The sequence below is a fragment of the Magnolia sinica genome, chromosome 8, assembly GCF_029962835.1.
Source record: "Magnolia sinica isolate HGM2019 chromosome 8, MsV1, whole genome shotgun sequence".
NCBI classification, from domain to species: Eukaryota; Viridiplantae; Streptophyta; class Magnoliopsida; order Magnoliales; family Magnoliaceae; genus Magnolia; species Magnolia sinica.
Genome location: NC_080580.1, coordinates 33,811,068 through 33,827,243, shown reverse-complemented (window position 1 = coordinate 33,827,243; position 16,176 = coordinate 33,811,068). Strand labels below are relative to the sequence as shown.

General features: G+C 38.1%; 2 protein-coding genes and 1 long non-coding RNA gene across 6 annotated transcripts in view; 1 reads left to right on the top strand and 2 right to left on the bottom strand.

The window, feature by feature from the left end:
* Positions 1-205: 205 nt before the first annotated feature.
* Positions 206-16,176, top strand: part of LOC131253214 (uncharacterized) — a 34,559-nt gene continuing 18,588 nt past the window's right edge. The window contains exon 1 of the long non-coding RNA XR_009175022.1: positions 206-338. This is a non-coding gene — a long non-coding RNA (uncharacterized LOC131253214). The remainder of the gene's footprint in view (positions 339-16,176) is intronic.
* LOC131253213 (uncharacterized) lies at positions 2,556-3,745 on the bottom strand. 3 transcript variants are annotated; one of them, XM_058254116.1, is made up of 4 exons: positions 3,481-3,745; positions 3,306-3,398; positions 3,116-3,223; positions 2,556-3,029 (listed from the first exon to the last, which is right to left on the bottom strand). In XM_058254116.1, exons 1-3 carry the CDS (start codon positions 3,634-3,636, stop codon positions 3,143-3,145), a joined length of 330 nt encoding a protein of 109 aa, XP_058110099.1. In that variant the 5' UTR covers positions 3,637-3,745; the 3' UTR covers positions 2,556-3,029; positions 3,116-3,142. The 3 variants fall into 3 exon arrangements, 2 of the variants coding, with proteins under 2 accessions (XP_058110099.1, XP_058110100.1); XM_058254117.1 differs by having other exon boundaries at positions 3,143-3,223; XR_009175021.1 differs by having other exon boundaries at positions 2,564-2,641; positions 2,748-3,223.
* On the bottom strand, positions 3,808-14,929 carry LOC131253212 (uncharacterized). Of its 2 annotated transcripts, XM_058254114.1 has the most exons (3): positions 14,829-14,929; positions 4,105-4,267; positions 3,808-4,032 (listed from the first exon to the last, which is right to left on the bottom strand). In XM_058254114.1, the coding sequence occupies exons 2-3, from the start codon at positions 4,241-4,243 to the stop codon at positions 3,833-3,835; spliced, it is 339 nt and encodes a 112-aa protein (XP_058110097.1). In that variant the 5' UTR covers positions 4,244-4,267; positions 14,829-14,929; the 3' UTR covers positions 3,808-3,832. The 2 variants fall into 2 exon arrangements, with proteins under 2 accessions (XP_058110097.1, XP_058110096.1); XM_058254113.1 differs by lacking the exon at positions 14,829-14,929 and having other exon boundaries at positions 4,105-4,474.

Sequence of the window (16,176 nt, the reverse complement as noted above, 5' to 3'; positions counted from 1 at the left end):
GAATCATTAGATCTACACATGCATGCCTTAGCTCAGATATTCACATCTCATGGTCTATTTATTTATAATTGTTTATTTTCAGATAATCTCTGTAATGAATAGTGTCACTTCATAAAATTAGCAATTTTTTTTTCTTTTCTTTCAAATTTGGATGGTTGGAACTTGTCATCTCTATTCTGGTTTAGCTTAAAATCTTTATTTGTAAATCTGTGCCCATATGCATTGTCGGAGAAACTAAAAACTTACTCATTCTCGATTGCATTGTGGAATATGCATCCATTATTCAAAGAAAGGGCGACATTCCAAGCACTCACACTCTCTCCTTGCTAGCTAAATTGGTGAGCCTTCTTTCCTTCATACTATATGATTCATTGATGAAGTGGCCTGGTCATTTGGACAGGCCCATGTTTATATATTATCTCGAAATTGATGAAGTAGATCCGGATGTGCGTCGGAGCTATCCGGATGTTGAACGGGGGTCCTTAAAAGGTGGGAACCGCTGTTATGACCATGATGAAGCTGTCCATTTCCTATGGACATTAATATGGGTAGGCTCGCCATTTGGATAGGCCTATGTTTATATATTATATCGAAATTGATGAAGCAGATCTGGATGTGTGTCGGAACTATCCGGATGTTGAGTGGGGATCCCTGGAAGGTGGGAACCGCTGTTATGACTATGATGAAGCTGTCCATTTCCTATGTATAGCAATATGGGTGGCCTGACCATTTAGACAGGCCCGTGTTTATGTATTATCTTGAAATTAATGAAGCAGATCCGGATGTGCGTCGGAGCTATCCGGATGTTGAGCGGGGGTCCCTGGAAGGTGGGAACTGCTGATTTCCTAAACCTATAACCAATAACCTCAATCTAAACCTATAACCTATAACCTCTGTGTTTATATCTGTATTTGTAGGGACTACACCCTTAACCTAAACCACACCCTAAACCTATAACCTAAACCTAAACCTACACCTAATCCTAATCTCAACTCCCTAACCTAAACTTGAAAACCCAAACTTAAACCCGATCTCGAACCTGAACCCGATTTCCTAAACCTTAACCTTAACCTATAACAATTCCCTAAAGCTATAACCTATTACCTAAACCTAAAATCTAAACCTAAACCTAAAACCTAAATGTATTCTCAAATCCCCAATCCTAAACCTACATCTAATCCTAACCTCAACTCCTTAACCTAAACCTAAACTTGAAAACCCAAACTAAACCCGATCTCAAACCCAAACCCGATTTTCTAAACCTAAACCTTAACCTATTCTCAATTTCCTAAAGCTTTAACTTATAACCTATAACCTATAACTTAAACCTAAACCTATAACCTAAACCTAAACCTTAACCTATAAAAATTTTCGTAGGTAAAAGCCTTTATTTCGTAGGCAAAAACTTTTGCCGACGAAACTTTTCGTCGACAATTTCATTGCTAAAAGACTGAGGGAGAAAACTTTTACCCATGAAAAAAAATTTTCGATGGCAAAGATAAGACTTTTGCCGGCGATTTTCTTTCGTAGGTAAAAGCTTTTACCAACGTTTTTTTCGCAGGCAAAAATATTGACAAATCTTTTTCCCTACGATTATTTTTGTAGTTAAAAAGATTTACAAAACTTTTACCTATAATTATTTTGGTAGCTAAAAAGATTTACAAAACTTTTACCTACGAAATTGTTCGTAGGTAAAAATTATGACAAAACTTTTACCTACAAATAATTTCGTACCTAAAAATATTTACAAAAGTTTTACCTACGAATTTTTCTCGTACGTACAAATTATGACAAAACTTTTACCTACGAATATTTTTGGTAGCTAAAACTATTTACAAAACTTTTGCCTATGAATTCGTTCGTAGGTAAAAATTGTTACAAAAGTTTTACCTGCAAATACTTTCGTAGCTAAAAATATTTACAAAACTTTTCCCTGTACAAAAATATTTACAGAACTTTGCCTACGAGTCTTTTCGTAACTAAAAACATTTACGAAACTTTTACCTACGAATTGTTTGGTAGGTAAAACCATTTTACAAAACATATACCTACGAACATTTATGTAGGTAAAAATATTTTCACAACTTTTACCTATGAATAGTTTCGTAGCTAAAAATATTTACTAAACTTTTGCCTACGAAAATTTGCGTAAGTAAAAACTTGATGAGACTCTTACCTACGAAAAGTTTCGTAGGTAAAAAACCTGCATGATACTTTTTACCTACGAAAATTGTCATAGGTAAAAGTGCCTTATTTTTTTTTCATCCTCCGACCAAAAAATTCCTAGTATTCACTGTTGCAATATTCCTGATATACAATATTCCTGATATACACCTGTTATATAAATATTTCATCAAATTCACATTCACATCCATTTAAACCTAAAGTAAATAATTCCATCCAAATATAAACTATATCCATCAACATGACATTCATTCACACATAAATACATATAAGTTTAACATCATAAATAAAATACAAAAAATCACAAAGATGAAGGCGGAGGTGATGGAGTATCAGTGGATAAGCGTGTAGTGAAAGATTGAAATATCTTCGTCATCCATCGCTCATGCTCCACCCGCATCTCCTCCATCCTCCTCTCCTGCTCCTCTCTCTGCCTTACCTGCTCCTCTATCCTCCTCTCCTGCTCCTCTCTCTCCCTCGCCTGCTCCTCCATCCTCCTCCTCTCCTGCTCCTCCCTCTGCCTCGTCAGATCCTCCATCCTCCTCTCCTGCTCCTCCATCTACCTCTAGCTGCTCACTCTTCTTCTCCAGCTGCTCTCTGATGTCATGGACGACGACCTGTAGCTGTTAAACCTCTTTCTCTGCGATATCAGCTCGGCGGGTGGCGCTCTCGCCAACGACGATGGATCGGGTGGACGCAGCTCTAGCGGGTGCCATGAGCTTGGCACCATGACCAAGCCCATGCACATATTCAGAACGGGTGCCAAACACTTTACTCAGGATCTCTGGCTCACTCCGCTGAGTACCATCGGGAGTGGGCTGATCGCGTAAGGTGTCCATCGCCGCCTGTAATGAAAACATATGAATTTTCTCTAAAAAATGACATTATTATAATTTAATGTAATTAAATTTTACAATGTAAGGATTTGTACCCAAATCTTGTCAGCTCTAGGATGTACCTAAGATCCCGTCGCCTGTCGACAGTGAGTCCCTCTGTAGAGGTCTACTGGTCCGGACTCCTGGCCAGTGACGAAATCTTGCTACGCAATCGAAAGGATAATAGAGTCAATATAAATATATGGAAAGAATATATCAACTTAATAATTATCAGTAATTTCTTACCATGTTGTGACGAATTTCTGCAAATGACTTTGAACCAGCTACGTGGTTCACTTCTAACTTTCCCCTGTTATCAGAATTTATTTTGTTCCTCTTCTGAACACATTATTCATAATACATTGTTATTAATTGCGAATTTAATTGTTACCTTAAGATATCGTAAATATGTAAATATTACTTGAAAAGAATCAGACAAAAATCTATCGCAGAGTATCCGCTTGTCGTCATCGGTCACGTGTGGTGGTACGGACAGTGTGGCCTCCTCGTGGCTCATGCACCGCTTGTACCGCTTATGTAACACGGAGCGGTACTCCTTGAACCGCTCCTTGATCATGTCATAGATGGCAAAGGAAATGTGCGGAACACTCAAATTCAAGTCAAATTTATCATGCAATTTCGTAAATAATAGATTAAGGCAATAAACTTATTAAGAAAATAACTTAACCGTAAAATGAACTTTTATAAAATAAATTTTAAAAAACTAAAATTTACCTAAAGACGCTGACGGATGAGCTGTCATACATTATTTGTCACGTCTCTCCAACAGGGGGTGGTGGGGGGATCAGAGATCGGCATAAGACACCGACTTCCGACGTAAACAGTCTGACATTGTTCCCAACAGGTCTAATGCAATCCTGTAGGAACTCTACCCTCACCCTACCCTCACGCGTAAGTCGCTTTAAAAGCGACCCACGCGTGGGTCCACATCCTCGTCGGCTGGTCGACGATGCTGTTGCAAAAAAAAATATGTAAGTCTAAACATAAATAGAAGTCATTAAAAGAAGTATATGTCTACACTTACATACAGTGCCCAGTGTATGTGCAACTGAGGGATCAGATGTCTGCGATGCAACATGTGATGGCGATGCTGTCTCCGTCGCATCACGGGTAGAAGGGGTAGATCTAGTGCACGAACGACGTGCTCTCCCACCTGGTGCCATCACTGAATATGTGCGAGTTACGAACTTATAAATTTAAACAATGTCAATACAAGTGGAATATACTAAAACATTATACAAGTAGTGTTGACGGTACAATGCATTTGTGCTTATGCTTAGAGAGATGATTAAAATATGATTAGACCATTACACTATAATGCAAGCAGAATATAATAAAACTGTAAACTTTAATTTATAACCATTGGAAATTTCATTATACATTGTCATTCTATATTAAATACACATATTTCGTTGTAATATGAAATAACTTTGAGGTAAACTATCCAAAGTACTCCCTGTGTAAGCTATCATATACTTCAAAAGCATATGTCATTTCGTGTGAAGCACTCGACATATTTACAGCCAACATGCCAGTCACAATAAGAGAAATCTGGTCTCTCGAGACTCCATTCAGATGTGCAAGTGACAAAGTCACATTTTTCATATCTCGTTTCCTGCGGTTATATATTTCCATCAGCCCCGGAATTTCTTTGAGATGACATAATATTTCCTTTGAGACATCGTCGATATATTCCACTTTACACTCATCGACCAGACCGGGTATCTCTGTGGCCCTACCAGAAGAAGATAGGACCGAAACGTCCATCTGCAATAGCTGATGAAGTATGTTGCGTGCTTTTACTACACTTCAGTTTATGGAGGACATAATCAGAAATTGACTCAACTACAAATATTGATTATAAACAAGTCAATAAAAAGAATTAATCATGACTTGTAATTTTCACGTATACATGGAATACATAAATTATTCGAATTGAAAAATGACATGTAAATCATGTGTACATTTAATAATCGTTGTCTGTTTCACTATCGCTTAGGGCTATTTCTTCTTTACCATCACTATCGCTGATCAGTATTTCCTCATTGTTGTCTGCAACGTCATCATCAATGAAACCGCTATCATCTCTAACAATATCACGTATTATTGAGCCATCAACATGATCAGGTGGCACATCTCTATCTAATTGCACCACATCAATATCAACACTTGAATTAGTCCCTGTATCTCTAGATGGCATGTCTTCTTGATATGCTTGTTGAACCCTAGACGTGTCATTTTTCCCGTCCTTGCTATCTTCAACTTCTGGTATGGGAACGTCAAATACATTCTTGGGCTTTATTTTCTGCACCACGTGCCAAGAGCCGCCTAACTTGGTGTCAGCGAGGTAAAATACTTGCTCGGCTTGGCTGGCGAGGACAAATGGGTCGTCCTTAAACCACTTCTGAGATAAATTTACGCTCGTAAAGTAGTTGTCAGTCTGTATTCCCAACTTCTTATTTCCAATGTCCCACCAATCACATCTAAATAAGTACACCCGCTTTCTCATACAATAACTCAGCTCAATAATATCTATCAAAATGACATAAAAGTCAATTTCATCCTCCTCATTTGTTCCCTTCACAACCACCCTACTAATTTGTGTGGTCATGTACTTCTCACGTTCTTCAGTATGCAATCGAATCCCATTTACAATACAACCTATATATCTAGATACACGTCTATCAGGGCCACATGCCAGTGAGTATAATGCATCAGACGCATCCGCAGAGTTACTCGTGCGCAACGTCTTCATCTATTATCATGTACAGAATATAATTGTTTAGAGATTTTCATAGGTTGAAATAATGTGCAATACAACGAAAATGCTAAGTGTGGTGAGATACAATGTGAAATCTTACACGTTCGGCGAACCATTCTGCAAATTGATCCTGATGCATTCGATCATAATTTTTGGAAAATTTAGACTTCATCTCGTCTATGTGTTCACTATACACACAAATGGCATGTCATCAGCAAGAAACATTAAGATCATTATATGTAGAGAAAATAATAATTGAGGAAAGACTTACTCCAAGTACGACTCTATTTCTTCACAATTATGCAACACATACCAACACGCCTTTGCTAGATCAATATGGTCCATATTCTGAAACGTCGGGGATCCTAAAGGACGAACGTTTTGTGTAAATACAGATATGAGTCCTTGTTCATGCTCCTGCCATTCATCAGCATTCTAATCTTCTCGGTTGAATCTAGTCTCTATGCCACGAAAATACATGGAGAAAAATGTAAGGCACTCATTATCAATGTATGCTTCAGCTATCGACCCCTCCGGTCGTGCCTTATTCCTCACAAATCATTTGAGTGTGTGAAGGTATCTGTATACAAAACCACTATGTTATACGTATGAAAACATGGATATATGTAGTTTATGAAATGAATAAAAATTTTAATAGGTTCTACCACCTTTCAATCGGATACATCCAACGATATTGTATTGGGCCTGCAAGCTTCGCCTCGTGCGGTAAGTGAATCGCTAGGTGTACCATGACATCAAAAAATGTAGGTGAAAATATTCTTTCAAGTTTGCAAATGATTATGGCAATGTCCCTCTCTAGTCGTTTAATAACATCTACATTCAATGATTTCGAACACAAATTCTTAAAGAATATCCCCAACTCAATTAGCGCCACCTGATATCCTTGCTCAGGAATCCACGAATCGCAACCGGCAGTAGGCGTTGCAGAAGGACGTGACAATCATGACTTTTCATTCTTGTTACCTTACAGTCCGTAACGTTTACGCGCTGAGATATGTTTAACGCATACCCATCAGGAAACTTCACCGATCTCAACCATTCACATAAACGTTCTCTCTAGTTTTGTCAACGTGTAACAGGCTGCTGGTATAGTATACGAATTTCCATGTGGCTGCAAGTACAACTCTTTCCTTAAACCCATTTCTTGTAGATTCAATCGAGCCTTGAAACTGTCTTTTGTTTTCTTCTCTATGTTCATCAATGTTCTCAAGACATTGTCACATATATTTTTCTCAATATGCATGACATCCAAGTTGTATCGCAATTTCAAATCACTCCAATAAGAAAACTTAAAAAAGATGCTCTTATTCTTCCAATTATAGTCCAATACTGTACGTTTCCTCTTCTTCAAGTGAGATGCCTTATCAAATTTAACTTCTCCAATGTTACTCAGTTGTTGCATCACATCTTCTCCAGATAGCTCTTTCGGAGGTGGCATATGATCTTGTTTGCCATCAAAGATCATCGTCTTCCTGCGCCAACTATGATCGCTCGGAAGGAAGCGACAATGGCCCATATAAAACGTTTTTCTACCATGCTTCAATGACAATGAACAAGTCTCAATACCACATGTAGGACAAGCCAACTTGCCCTTCATGCTCCACCCAGACAAATTTTCATATGTGGGAAAGTCATTTATTGTCCACAAGACCGCTGCATGTAATCGAAATGTCTGTCCTGCAAATGTGTCATACGTTTATACACATTGACTCCACAACTCATTTAACTCATCTACTAACGGTCGCAAATATACATCAATGTCATTCCCAAGTGACCTGGGTCTAGGAATAAGCAATGACATCATGAAAAATGACTCCTTCATACAAAACCAAGGAGGTAAATTGTAGGGCATAAGTACCACTGGCTACATACTGTACGAGCTACTCATATTACCAAATGGATTAAAACCATCACTTGCAAGACCTAGTCGAACATTGTGAGAATCATCTGCAAACCAGTCATTTTACTTGTCAAAATTTTACCAGGCTTCAGAGTCCATAGGGTGCCTCAGTGTACTACCATCATGAACACCTTTCTCCTTATGCCACCTCATATCTTCAGCCGTCTTACGAGACATCAAGAATCTTTGCGGTTTGGGTTTTAATGAGAAGTACCTTAATACCTTTTGTGAGATTTTCTTACTCTTGGCTTTGTCATGCTTCCACATAGACTCTCCATATAAATGACACTCTTCAGCCTTATTATGCTCTTTTCAATATAATAAACAATTATTTATACATGCATGTATGAGTTCATAACCAAGGCCCAAGTCTCGCATCAAGGATTTTGCCTCGTAATGAGACTTAGGTAATGTCTCACCGTCTGGTAATGCTTCTTTCAACAACTCAAGCAACATGTCAAACGATTTGTTACTCCAATGATTTATTGTCTTCAAATGAAGTAACTTTGTAAGAAAATTCAACTTGGAGAAGTTCTCACACCCCAGATAAAGTTGACGTTGCGCATCCCTCAATAACCTACTAAACTTTTCTGATTTGACATCACCCATTGGAAGAATATCTTGGTTACTGCTTGTAGCTGCAAAATCAGTATCCACAATTGTTTCCCTAAACACATCCCCTATGATATCTTGCATTTCGTCAACGTCTTCATCCTTGTCATCCGACACAATTGCTTCTGCAAAGACTTCAGTGGGCTCAACTCTATGGGTCATATCTTCACCATGATAGATCCACCAAGTGTAACCCTGGTCAATCCCAACTATGAACAAATCGTCCTCTACTTTGTCTAAAGTCTTATATATCATGTTCTTGCATTTTCGACATGGACACCTAATCTTATTCCTTGAATCTGCCCAATTTCGTACAAATTTCATGAACTCTTGAACCCCTTGTTTATACTCTGGGTGAAACCTGTTCTTAGCTCGCATCCAACTCTTATCCATGTCTACAATAAAAAGACCAAAGTCACTTTATGAAAATAGCTTTAAGATTAGGCTAGGTTATAGGTTATATGTTTAGGATTTGAGAATAGGTTTAGGTTTAGGTTATAAGTTTAGATTATAGGTTAAGGGTTACGTTATAAGTTTAGGTTAAGGTTATAAGTTTAGGTTAAGGTTGTAAGTATAGGTTATAGGTTAAGGTTTAGGTTTAGGTTTAGGTTATAGGTTTTGGGATTTGAGAATAGGTTTAGGTTATAAGTATAGGTTTAGGTTGGGTTATAGGTTAAAGTTTAGGGATTTGAGTTTAGGTTAAGGTTTAGGTTTAGATTAAGGTTGTAAGTTTAGGTTAAGGTTATAAGTATAGGTTATAGGTTAAGGTTAAAGTCTAGGTTAAGGTTAAGGTCTAGGTTTAGGTTATATGTTAAGGTTTTAGGATTTGAGAATAGGTTTAGGTTAAGGTTATAAGTCTAGGTTTAGGTTATAGGTTAAGGTTTATTTTTAGGTTATAGGTTATAAGTATAGGTTATAGGTTAAGGTTAAGGTCTAGGTTTAGGTTATAGGTTAAGGTTTTGGGATTTGAGAATAGGTTTAGGTTAAGGTTATAAGTATGGGTTATAGGTTAAGGTTTAGGTTTAGGAAATCGGGTTTGGGTTCGGGATTGAAAAATCGGGTCCAAATGGCCAAGCCCTTCCAATGCTGTCCATAGAAAATAGACAACTTCATCATGGTCATAACAGCGGTTCCCACCTTCCAGGGAACCCGCTCATCCAGATAGCTCCGACGCACATCCGGGTCTGCTCCATTAATTTTGAGCAAATACAAAGACACGACTTATCCAAATGGTCGGGCCCCTCCAATGTTGTCCATAGGAAATGGACAGCTTCATCATGGTTATAATAGCGGTTCCCACCTTCCAGGGACCCCCGCTCATCCGGATAGATCCAACGCACATCCGAGTCTGCTCCATTAATTTTGAGCAAATACATAAATACGGCCTGTCCAAATGGTCAGGCCTCTCCAATGCTGTCTATAGGAAATGGACAGCTTTATCATGGTCATAACAATGGTTCCCACCTTCTAGGGACCCCAGCTCATCCGGATAGCTCCGACGCACATCCAGGTCTGTTCTATCAATTCTAATCTAATACAATTAAATCTTAAATTAGTTACTCATTCAAGGTTGGATAGATTGTAATACTTTCATATTCCCATTTAAACATCCACGCTGAAAATCTGGCAACATCTCTCCATGCCTCTCTAGATAAGTTGATCTTACGTTACATTCAGATGCCAAATATCTAAAATAATGTAAAGATATTTGGCATTGGATACAGAACGGAAGAAACATATCTAGAGAGAAACGAGGAGATGGACCGCGGATCAGGCATGAATATTTAAATAGATTATATGAAAGCATACTATCCATCTAACCTTGAACTGTCCAAAATGGGACAATTTGAGCGATTTCTATGCTACTAAAAACACACCATATCTATGTATGGCCACATAGAAATCCTCAAACGAGTAACTAATTATCTAACTTACAAATCTATAAATTACAAGTCACAACTATAAACTGTAATATGAATAATTTATGATAAGAAAATGATATATGAATAATTTATCCTAAAAATATTCTGCTACAAGAAATACATTCTTCATATCAACAATAGCCTAATGAAAAATAATGTAAATTCAAATTTAGATGCAAAGCAAATCCATATTAGTCAAATTAAACAATCAATTTCGAACTACGTCACAAGTCAGTATTAAAAAAACATATCTCATGCCAAACGCAAATGCTAAGTTAGTTATTAAGAATTCAATATTTGTACATCCATTGCATGCATGACACTAAATTTTTTATTAAGCAATCTGTGGTTAATTTGTGTTTATATGTTATGCCACGTGTACAATTGGAGTATATGCGTATGGGTGTCATATTCCAAGTGGACAAGTGGACTGATTTAAGCATTAGAAACAAACACATGTTCTAGTAGGCTGATGTTTGCATCATTACCACACATCCAAGTGAATTGATTTAAGCATCATAAACACATGTCCAAGTAGAGTAGACTGATTTAAGCAGACTGACTTCATTAGTTTGCTAAGCCTTAACAATATTATTTGTTAAGGCTGTTTCAGTACAGATACTGTGTATAGCATTGGTATATTTATCAAGCTAAAGAAATCATCATAGGTAAATTTAATTTATATTTATCAAACCTAGCTCATTTCGGTTGCGTCTCTCTTATTTTTATACAAGTTAAGGTATAGACAGTGGCTTGCATAGTCTGATATATACAACAATTTCACATAACAAGAATGAAATAATTGGCCAAATTTTTACACCATAGTATAGTTGGGTGGTCCATCGATGAATGACCTATATCTAGCTTACATTGGCATATGTGAGAAGATATGAACTTCAATCCGAGAAAGAAGACAGAACTTCATTTAAAAGGCAACTGGAATAAAAGATCAAGAGAGAAGTAGCCTCAGATTCTCGCAGGTTGTGCAGGCCTCTGTTCCTAGATTCTACATAAAAACCCTTTGGCAGCATATTTGAAAATGTTCCAAGTAGTGTGGATAAATCTATACTCCTTAATTGTGAGATTTAGAAGTAATGGCTTCCATGATAAATGTAGACTAACATGGCTTCTAATATGAACAGAATCCATAAATTGTGACCCAACAAAATACAGCCACAATAAAGTAAGAAGTCATGCATTAACTAGTTTAGCAGAAACCATCACAAATACACAATTAGACAGATAATTTGATAAAATAGAACATTGAAAAAATGAATTGAAAAAGGAAAAGGAAAAAAGGCGGTGGACCGATGTGAACACACCTTTCTATTCTTGGTGTTTCTAGGAAAAAGATAGAGGTAAAATATTTCTCTTTGATGAAAGTCGTCCACAGATGGAGATTGCAAAAGCAAGCTGCCAAGTATATCACTCAAAGGAACCTGTAATCAAGGACCAAGAAAAGGTTAGATATCTACACAAGGACAATATGGAAATGCATTACTAAAACAAACACCATGTACTTTTGGCAAGACGAGAATATCCAAATTTGAAAGGCATCCTTGCTCAACTCTATGATTGCAAACATACCAACGGATGAGTGAAGTACCATGTGGTAGGAGCAATTCTAAAACCTTTCTTGAAATTCCAGGCTGTGAGTGCACTGATTGTAATTCATTCGCATAGGAAAAAGAAAAATAAGCAGCTTTTCTACATAAAGTGGAAGGGGGATTTACAAGCAGTTGATATCTAGAGCATGTGGTGCTAGACGGGGGATTTGCAAACAGTTGATGACAGCAGCATGGTGACAATGCCTAACGAGGCCGTAAAGCATGAAATGCATAAATGTACTTCCATTGGACCATGATATTTTGCACCATGGTGGTAATTCAATGGCTGACATTGAAAGGCTGAGGATCATCTGATCAACATGGATTGTCCCAAGTAATACAAAAGAATAGGCTAGCTGGATTAGGATCAGTGATTGGCCATCTAACATGTCTGATTAAAGCGTTCCCTATGAAGGTGGGGATGTTATTCGCATTTTTACATTTTGATTTCTCAGGTATATACCCCATCCCGAAAGGTGGCCAATGGATCTGACGGTTTGGATCAAAGCACACGCATCCTTAAATATGGGACTCATTAAAATGGGGTCAGGTCACCCAGGTATCAATGAGTCTGGTACCTATTGACAGCTCTACCCAAGTCTTTCATCAAAGTCCAGCAAATAAACGGAATGTATTTAAATACTATTGCATTGGTGGCCTCTCTTATCCCTCTTTTATTATTATTTTGGTTTTTTTAATTGAGTTTTCCAAAGCTTTTTGCAAGCTGCCATTGTAGTTTTATAAAAGCTTGTAGATGTGGACGTTTGACAAGATTGAGGTGTTGTTTAGTCGTCTTTGTACAGTGATGGAGAGATTATTGGTCTTGTCCCATTGGAGTTCTTGCTATGTGATTTTGTCTGTTTGGAGGGAGATTGAAAGCACTTCCATTTTGGGTTTTCAGTTTGAAAGTGAGGCCCATCGTTCACTCACCCAAACCATTGATAATATGGACCCGCTGTGACCTTTAAATAGGCGGCCAAAGAAATAACATTCGTGAAAGAAAATACAGTAACGTTTCCTATTCAACTGACCACAGCCAAATATTCTGCTGCTAGAATGTTTCAGTTCAAGGGGATTTTTGATACATGGGCCATCCAAGGTTAACAGTTGATGACAGCAGCTTGGTGACAATGCCTAACGAGCCCGGAAAGCATGAAATGCATAAATGTACTTCCATTGGACCAAAAGGCAAAATAAACAAGTCAAGTTCAGATCTGGCTCTTTCATCAAAATGTAAAGTCGACTGATCCATGTAGCGTTCTTATTTCCAATAGTGTGAATTGAAAGAAGGGACCTAAGTGAGAAATTGAATAAAATTAAAGCAGAGAGTTAACAGAGAGAAAACCTCAAGACAAATAAGATACATGGAGCAGAGAGTTAATAGAGAGCCACTTCCACCATCTCTCTCTGGATAGTGGCCTCACCATCTTTCACTCTCAGCATTTGCAATACCACAAAATAAAAGGCGGTTGCTAGAAATACTATTAACAGGTAAAAAATGCCATCTAGTTGACAACTAGGCAGTTTCTTCCTAGATTCTCTCCATATTCTCATGTGATTAGATTCAACGGCCACTCCAATCACCAACAAGACCTCAGCAACGCCAAAACAAACTCTGCAATTGCACCAAAACACTTATGTTGTGTTTGGATGCACAATTGATTTGAAATATGAACATTCAGTTTCATCTAAGAGGAACAGATAGATAAATAGTGTTTTCAAGCATTCACAATGAACAACTATACCTAAAATTGCACTTCAGGTTTTTTTTTTTCCTTTTCTTTTTCAAGTCCAACTAAGAAGTAATGTCATTGCATGTTGGTGCAAGATTCTCAATATGAATGATAAGGAAATTCTAGTTTCCATATTTCCACACTATCAGTCTCTAAATTGCAATTCAATTTGATAGTGCATCCAAACGCATCCTTTGACATCATTATTAGTATTAGTAATGAGAAGATAAAGAGAATGATTCACTAGAATAGGACTTCACACATGCCAATGTTTCAAGTTTTTTTTAATCCTGGCTGTTCATCAGCTTGACGTCCCCACCGAGTATGTGTGACTGCCCTAAAATAGGACCAATCAGGTCATCAAGTGGGTCACAAGAATATGGAAAAATTGGGAAGTTAAAATTTTGTGTGTGTGTCTGTGTGTGTCCAAATACAAGCTGCCAATTATAACCGACAATTTGGAATCACCTTGATTTGTGATTTGGACTCCAATGCATTCCAAATACAAGCTCCCGAACAAAGCCTAATTCAAACTCGTCCCCTGTGTATAGGTAGTTTATGGATCTCCTTTCAAGGGACTAGTAGCTCACATGCCTCGATGTGAGACATGGTTCAAGATCCAAGCCCCTAACAGGTGGGCCCTACCATTTTGATGCCATTGCCCCAAAACAGGTTGGTGGGACCTGTGTACGATTCATTTTGGAAACGTGCAACCCTGATAAGCAGACTACGGATTGTTAGGCCAGGGCGTGTAGAAAGCGTTGCCCACTTGATGAGCGGCATGGATCTTATGATGTGATCCATGAGATTTTGAAATGGAAGTCTTGTCAGCAAAAATGATAGCATGGGCAGAAATAGGAAAAGCATCTTCTCAAGCCAAACAAGAAGTTGCTAACAGTAAATAAGCGATGAAGATCCAGTCATTGTCTACTTTATCATCCTTGATGCTATCACATGCACTGTGTAACAATGACACTCTTTTGGAGAAAAAAATTCATAGTCAGGCACACATGAGGAGCATGAACACCTAACACAAATATAAGAAAAATCCAATCTACCGTTTAGCTTCTTTTAAGGTGTTCTCTTTTATATTACATGTACTTCTTTTGGACTTCTGTTTCATTTCTACACATATACAGCAGAACAGAGCTCCGAGAACCACACAGAGAGAGAGAGAGATAGAGAGACGAACCTTGTCTTCTACTTTCTTCTTTTGCTTCCTCTGCTTGAAGGGCTTAAGATAGAAAGGGAAAGGAGATTGGGACGAAGATCGAGAGAGAGAGAGAGAGAGAGAGAGAGAGAGAGAGAGAGAGCAGAGATCAGGTGCGTGAGAGAGGGAATTAGGGAACGGAGAAAGGGAGAGATAGGTTTAGGTTTTTTGGGCGCGCGCTCAAATTTTGGGCATGAATTGGGCAGAGACAGATGGACGCGGATTTCTTTCGCAGGAAGTTCCTGCGCAAGGATGCTGGGTGGGGCCCACAGACATGTTTTTGATAAATCCACTGTGTCCATCCATTTTTCGAGATCATTTAAGGACTTGCGATAAAAAATTAGGTGTATCTAGAACTCAAGTGGGACACACGAGAGGAAACAGTGATCATTCAGTGAGCACCGTTGAAGCATTCTTATGCCCAAAAAATTATTGTATCAGCCTACATTTTTGGTTTTTTCACTTCATCCTATTGACAATGACCTTATAAACGGTTTGGATAACATATAAACATTAACGTAGAGCCTAGGAATATTTCAACCGTAAAAATTTCCTTCCCTAATTTTCCCTCTCGTGTGACCCACTTGAGTTTTTCATCCACCTCATTTTTTTGTTGCACTCCCTAAAATGAGATCTCAAAACGGATGGACGGAATGGATTTCTCACATACATTGTAGTGGGCCCCACCCAGATCCTTGCGCAGGAACTTCCTGCGAAAGGCTTTCGCAGGAAATCCACGTCCGAGACGGACTGGCTACTCACCCGCCACGTGGCTGATGGTCGGTGCTCTGTGGGCCCACCATGATGTATGTGTTTCATCCATTCCGTTCATCCATTTCTACATATCATTTTAGGGATGGTTACAAAAAATGATAGGGATATAAATCTTAGGTGGACCACACCACAGGAAAACAATAATGATTAGATATCCACCATTAAAATCCACCTAAGGCTTCCACTCTGTTGATTAGGTCATGAAGACCCGGATGAAGGGAAAAAATAAATATCAATCCAAAACTTTTATAGTTCCAAAAATGTGTTTTTATGGTCAATGTTCATTCTACACTTTTTCTTGTAATGTGGTCCACTTGAGATTGAGTTATACCTCATTTTTTCTTGTAATGTTCATTCAACACTGTTTCTTGTAATGGTGGGGCCCACAGAGCACCGACCACCAGCCAATGGCTGGTGGTAGGGGATCAAGCCATCAAATGATATGTAAAAAATGATATCCATTTTATTACATCTATATACAATAGTATGCAAAAATTGAGGCAGGTCCACGGCTCCGGTAAGCCACACCAAAGGAAGCATTAGTGATAATGATGCA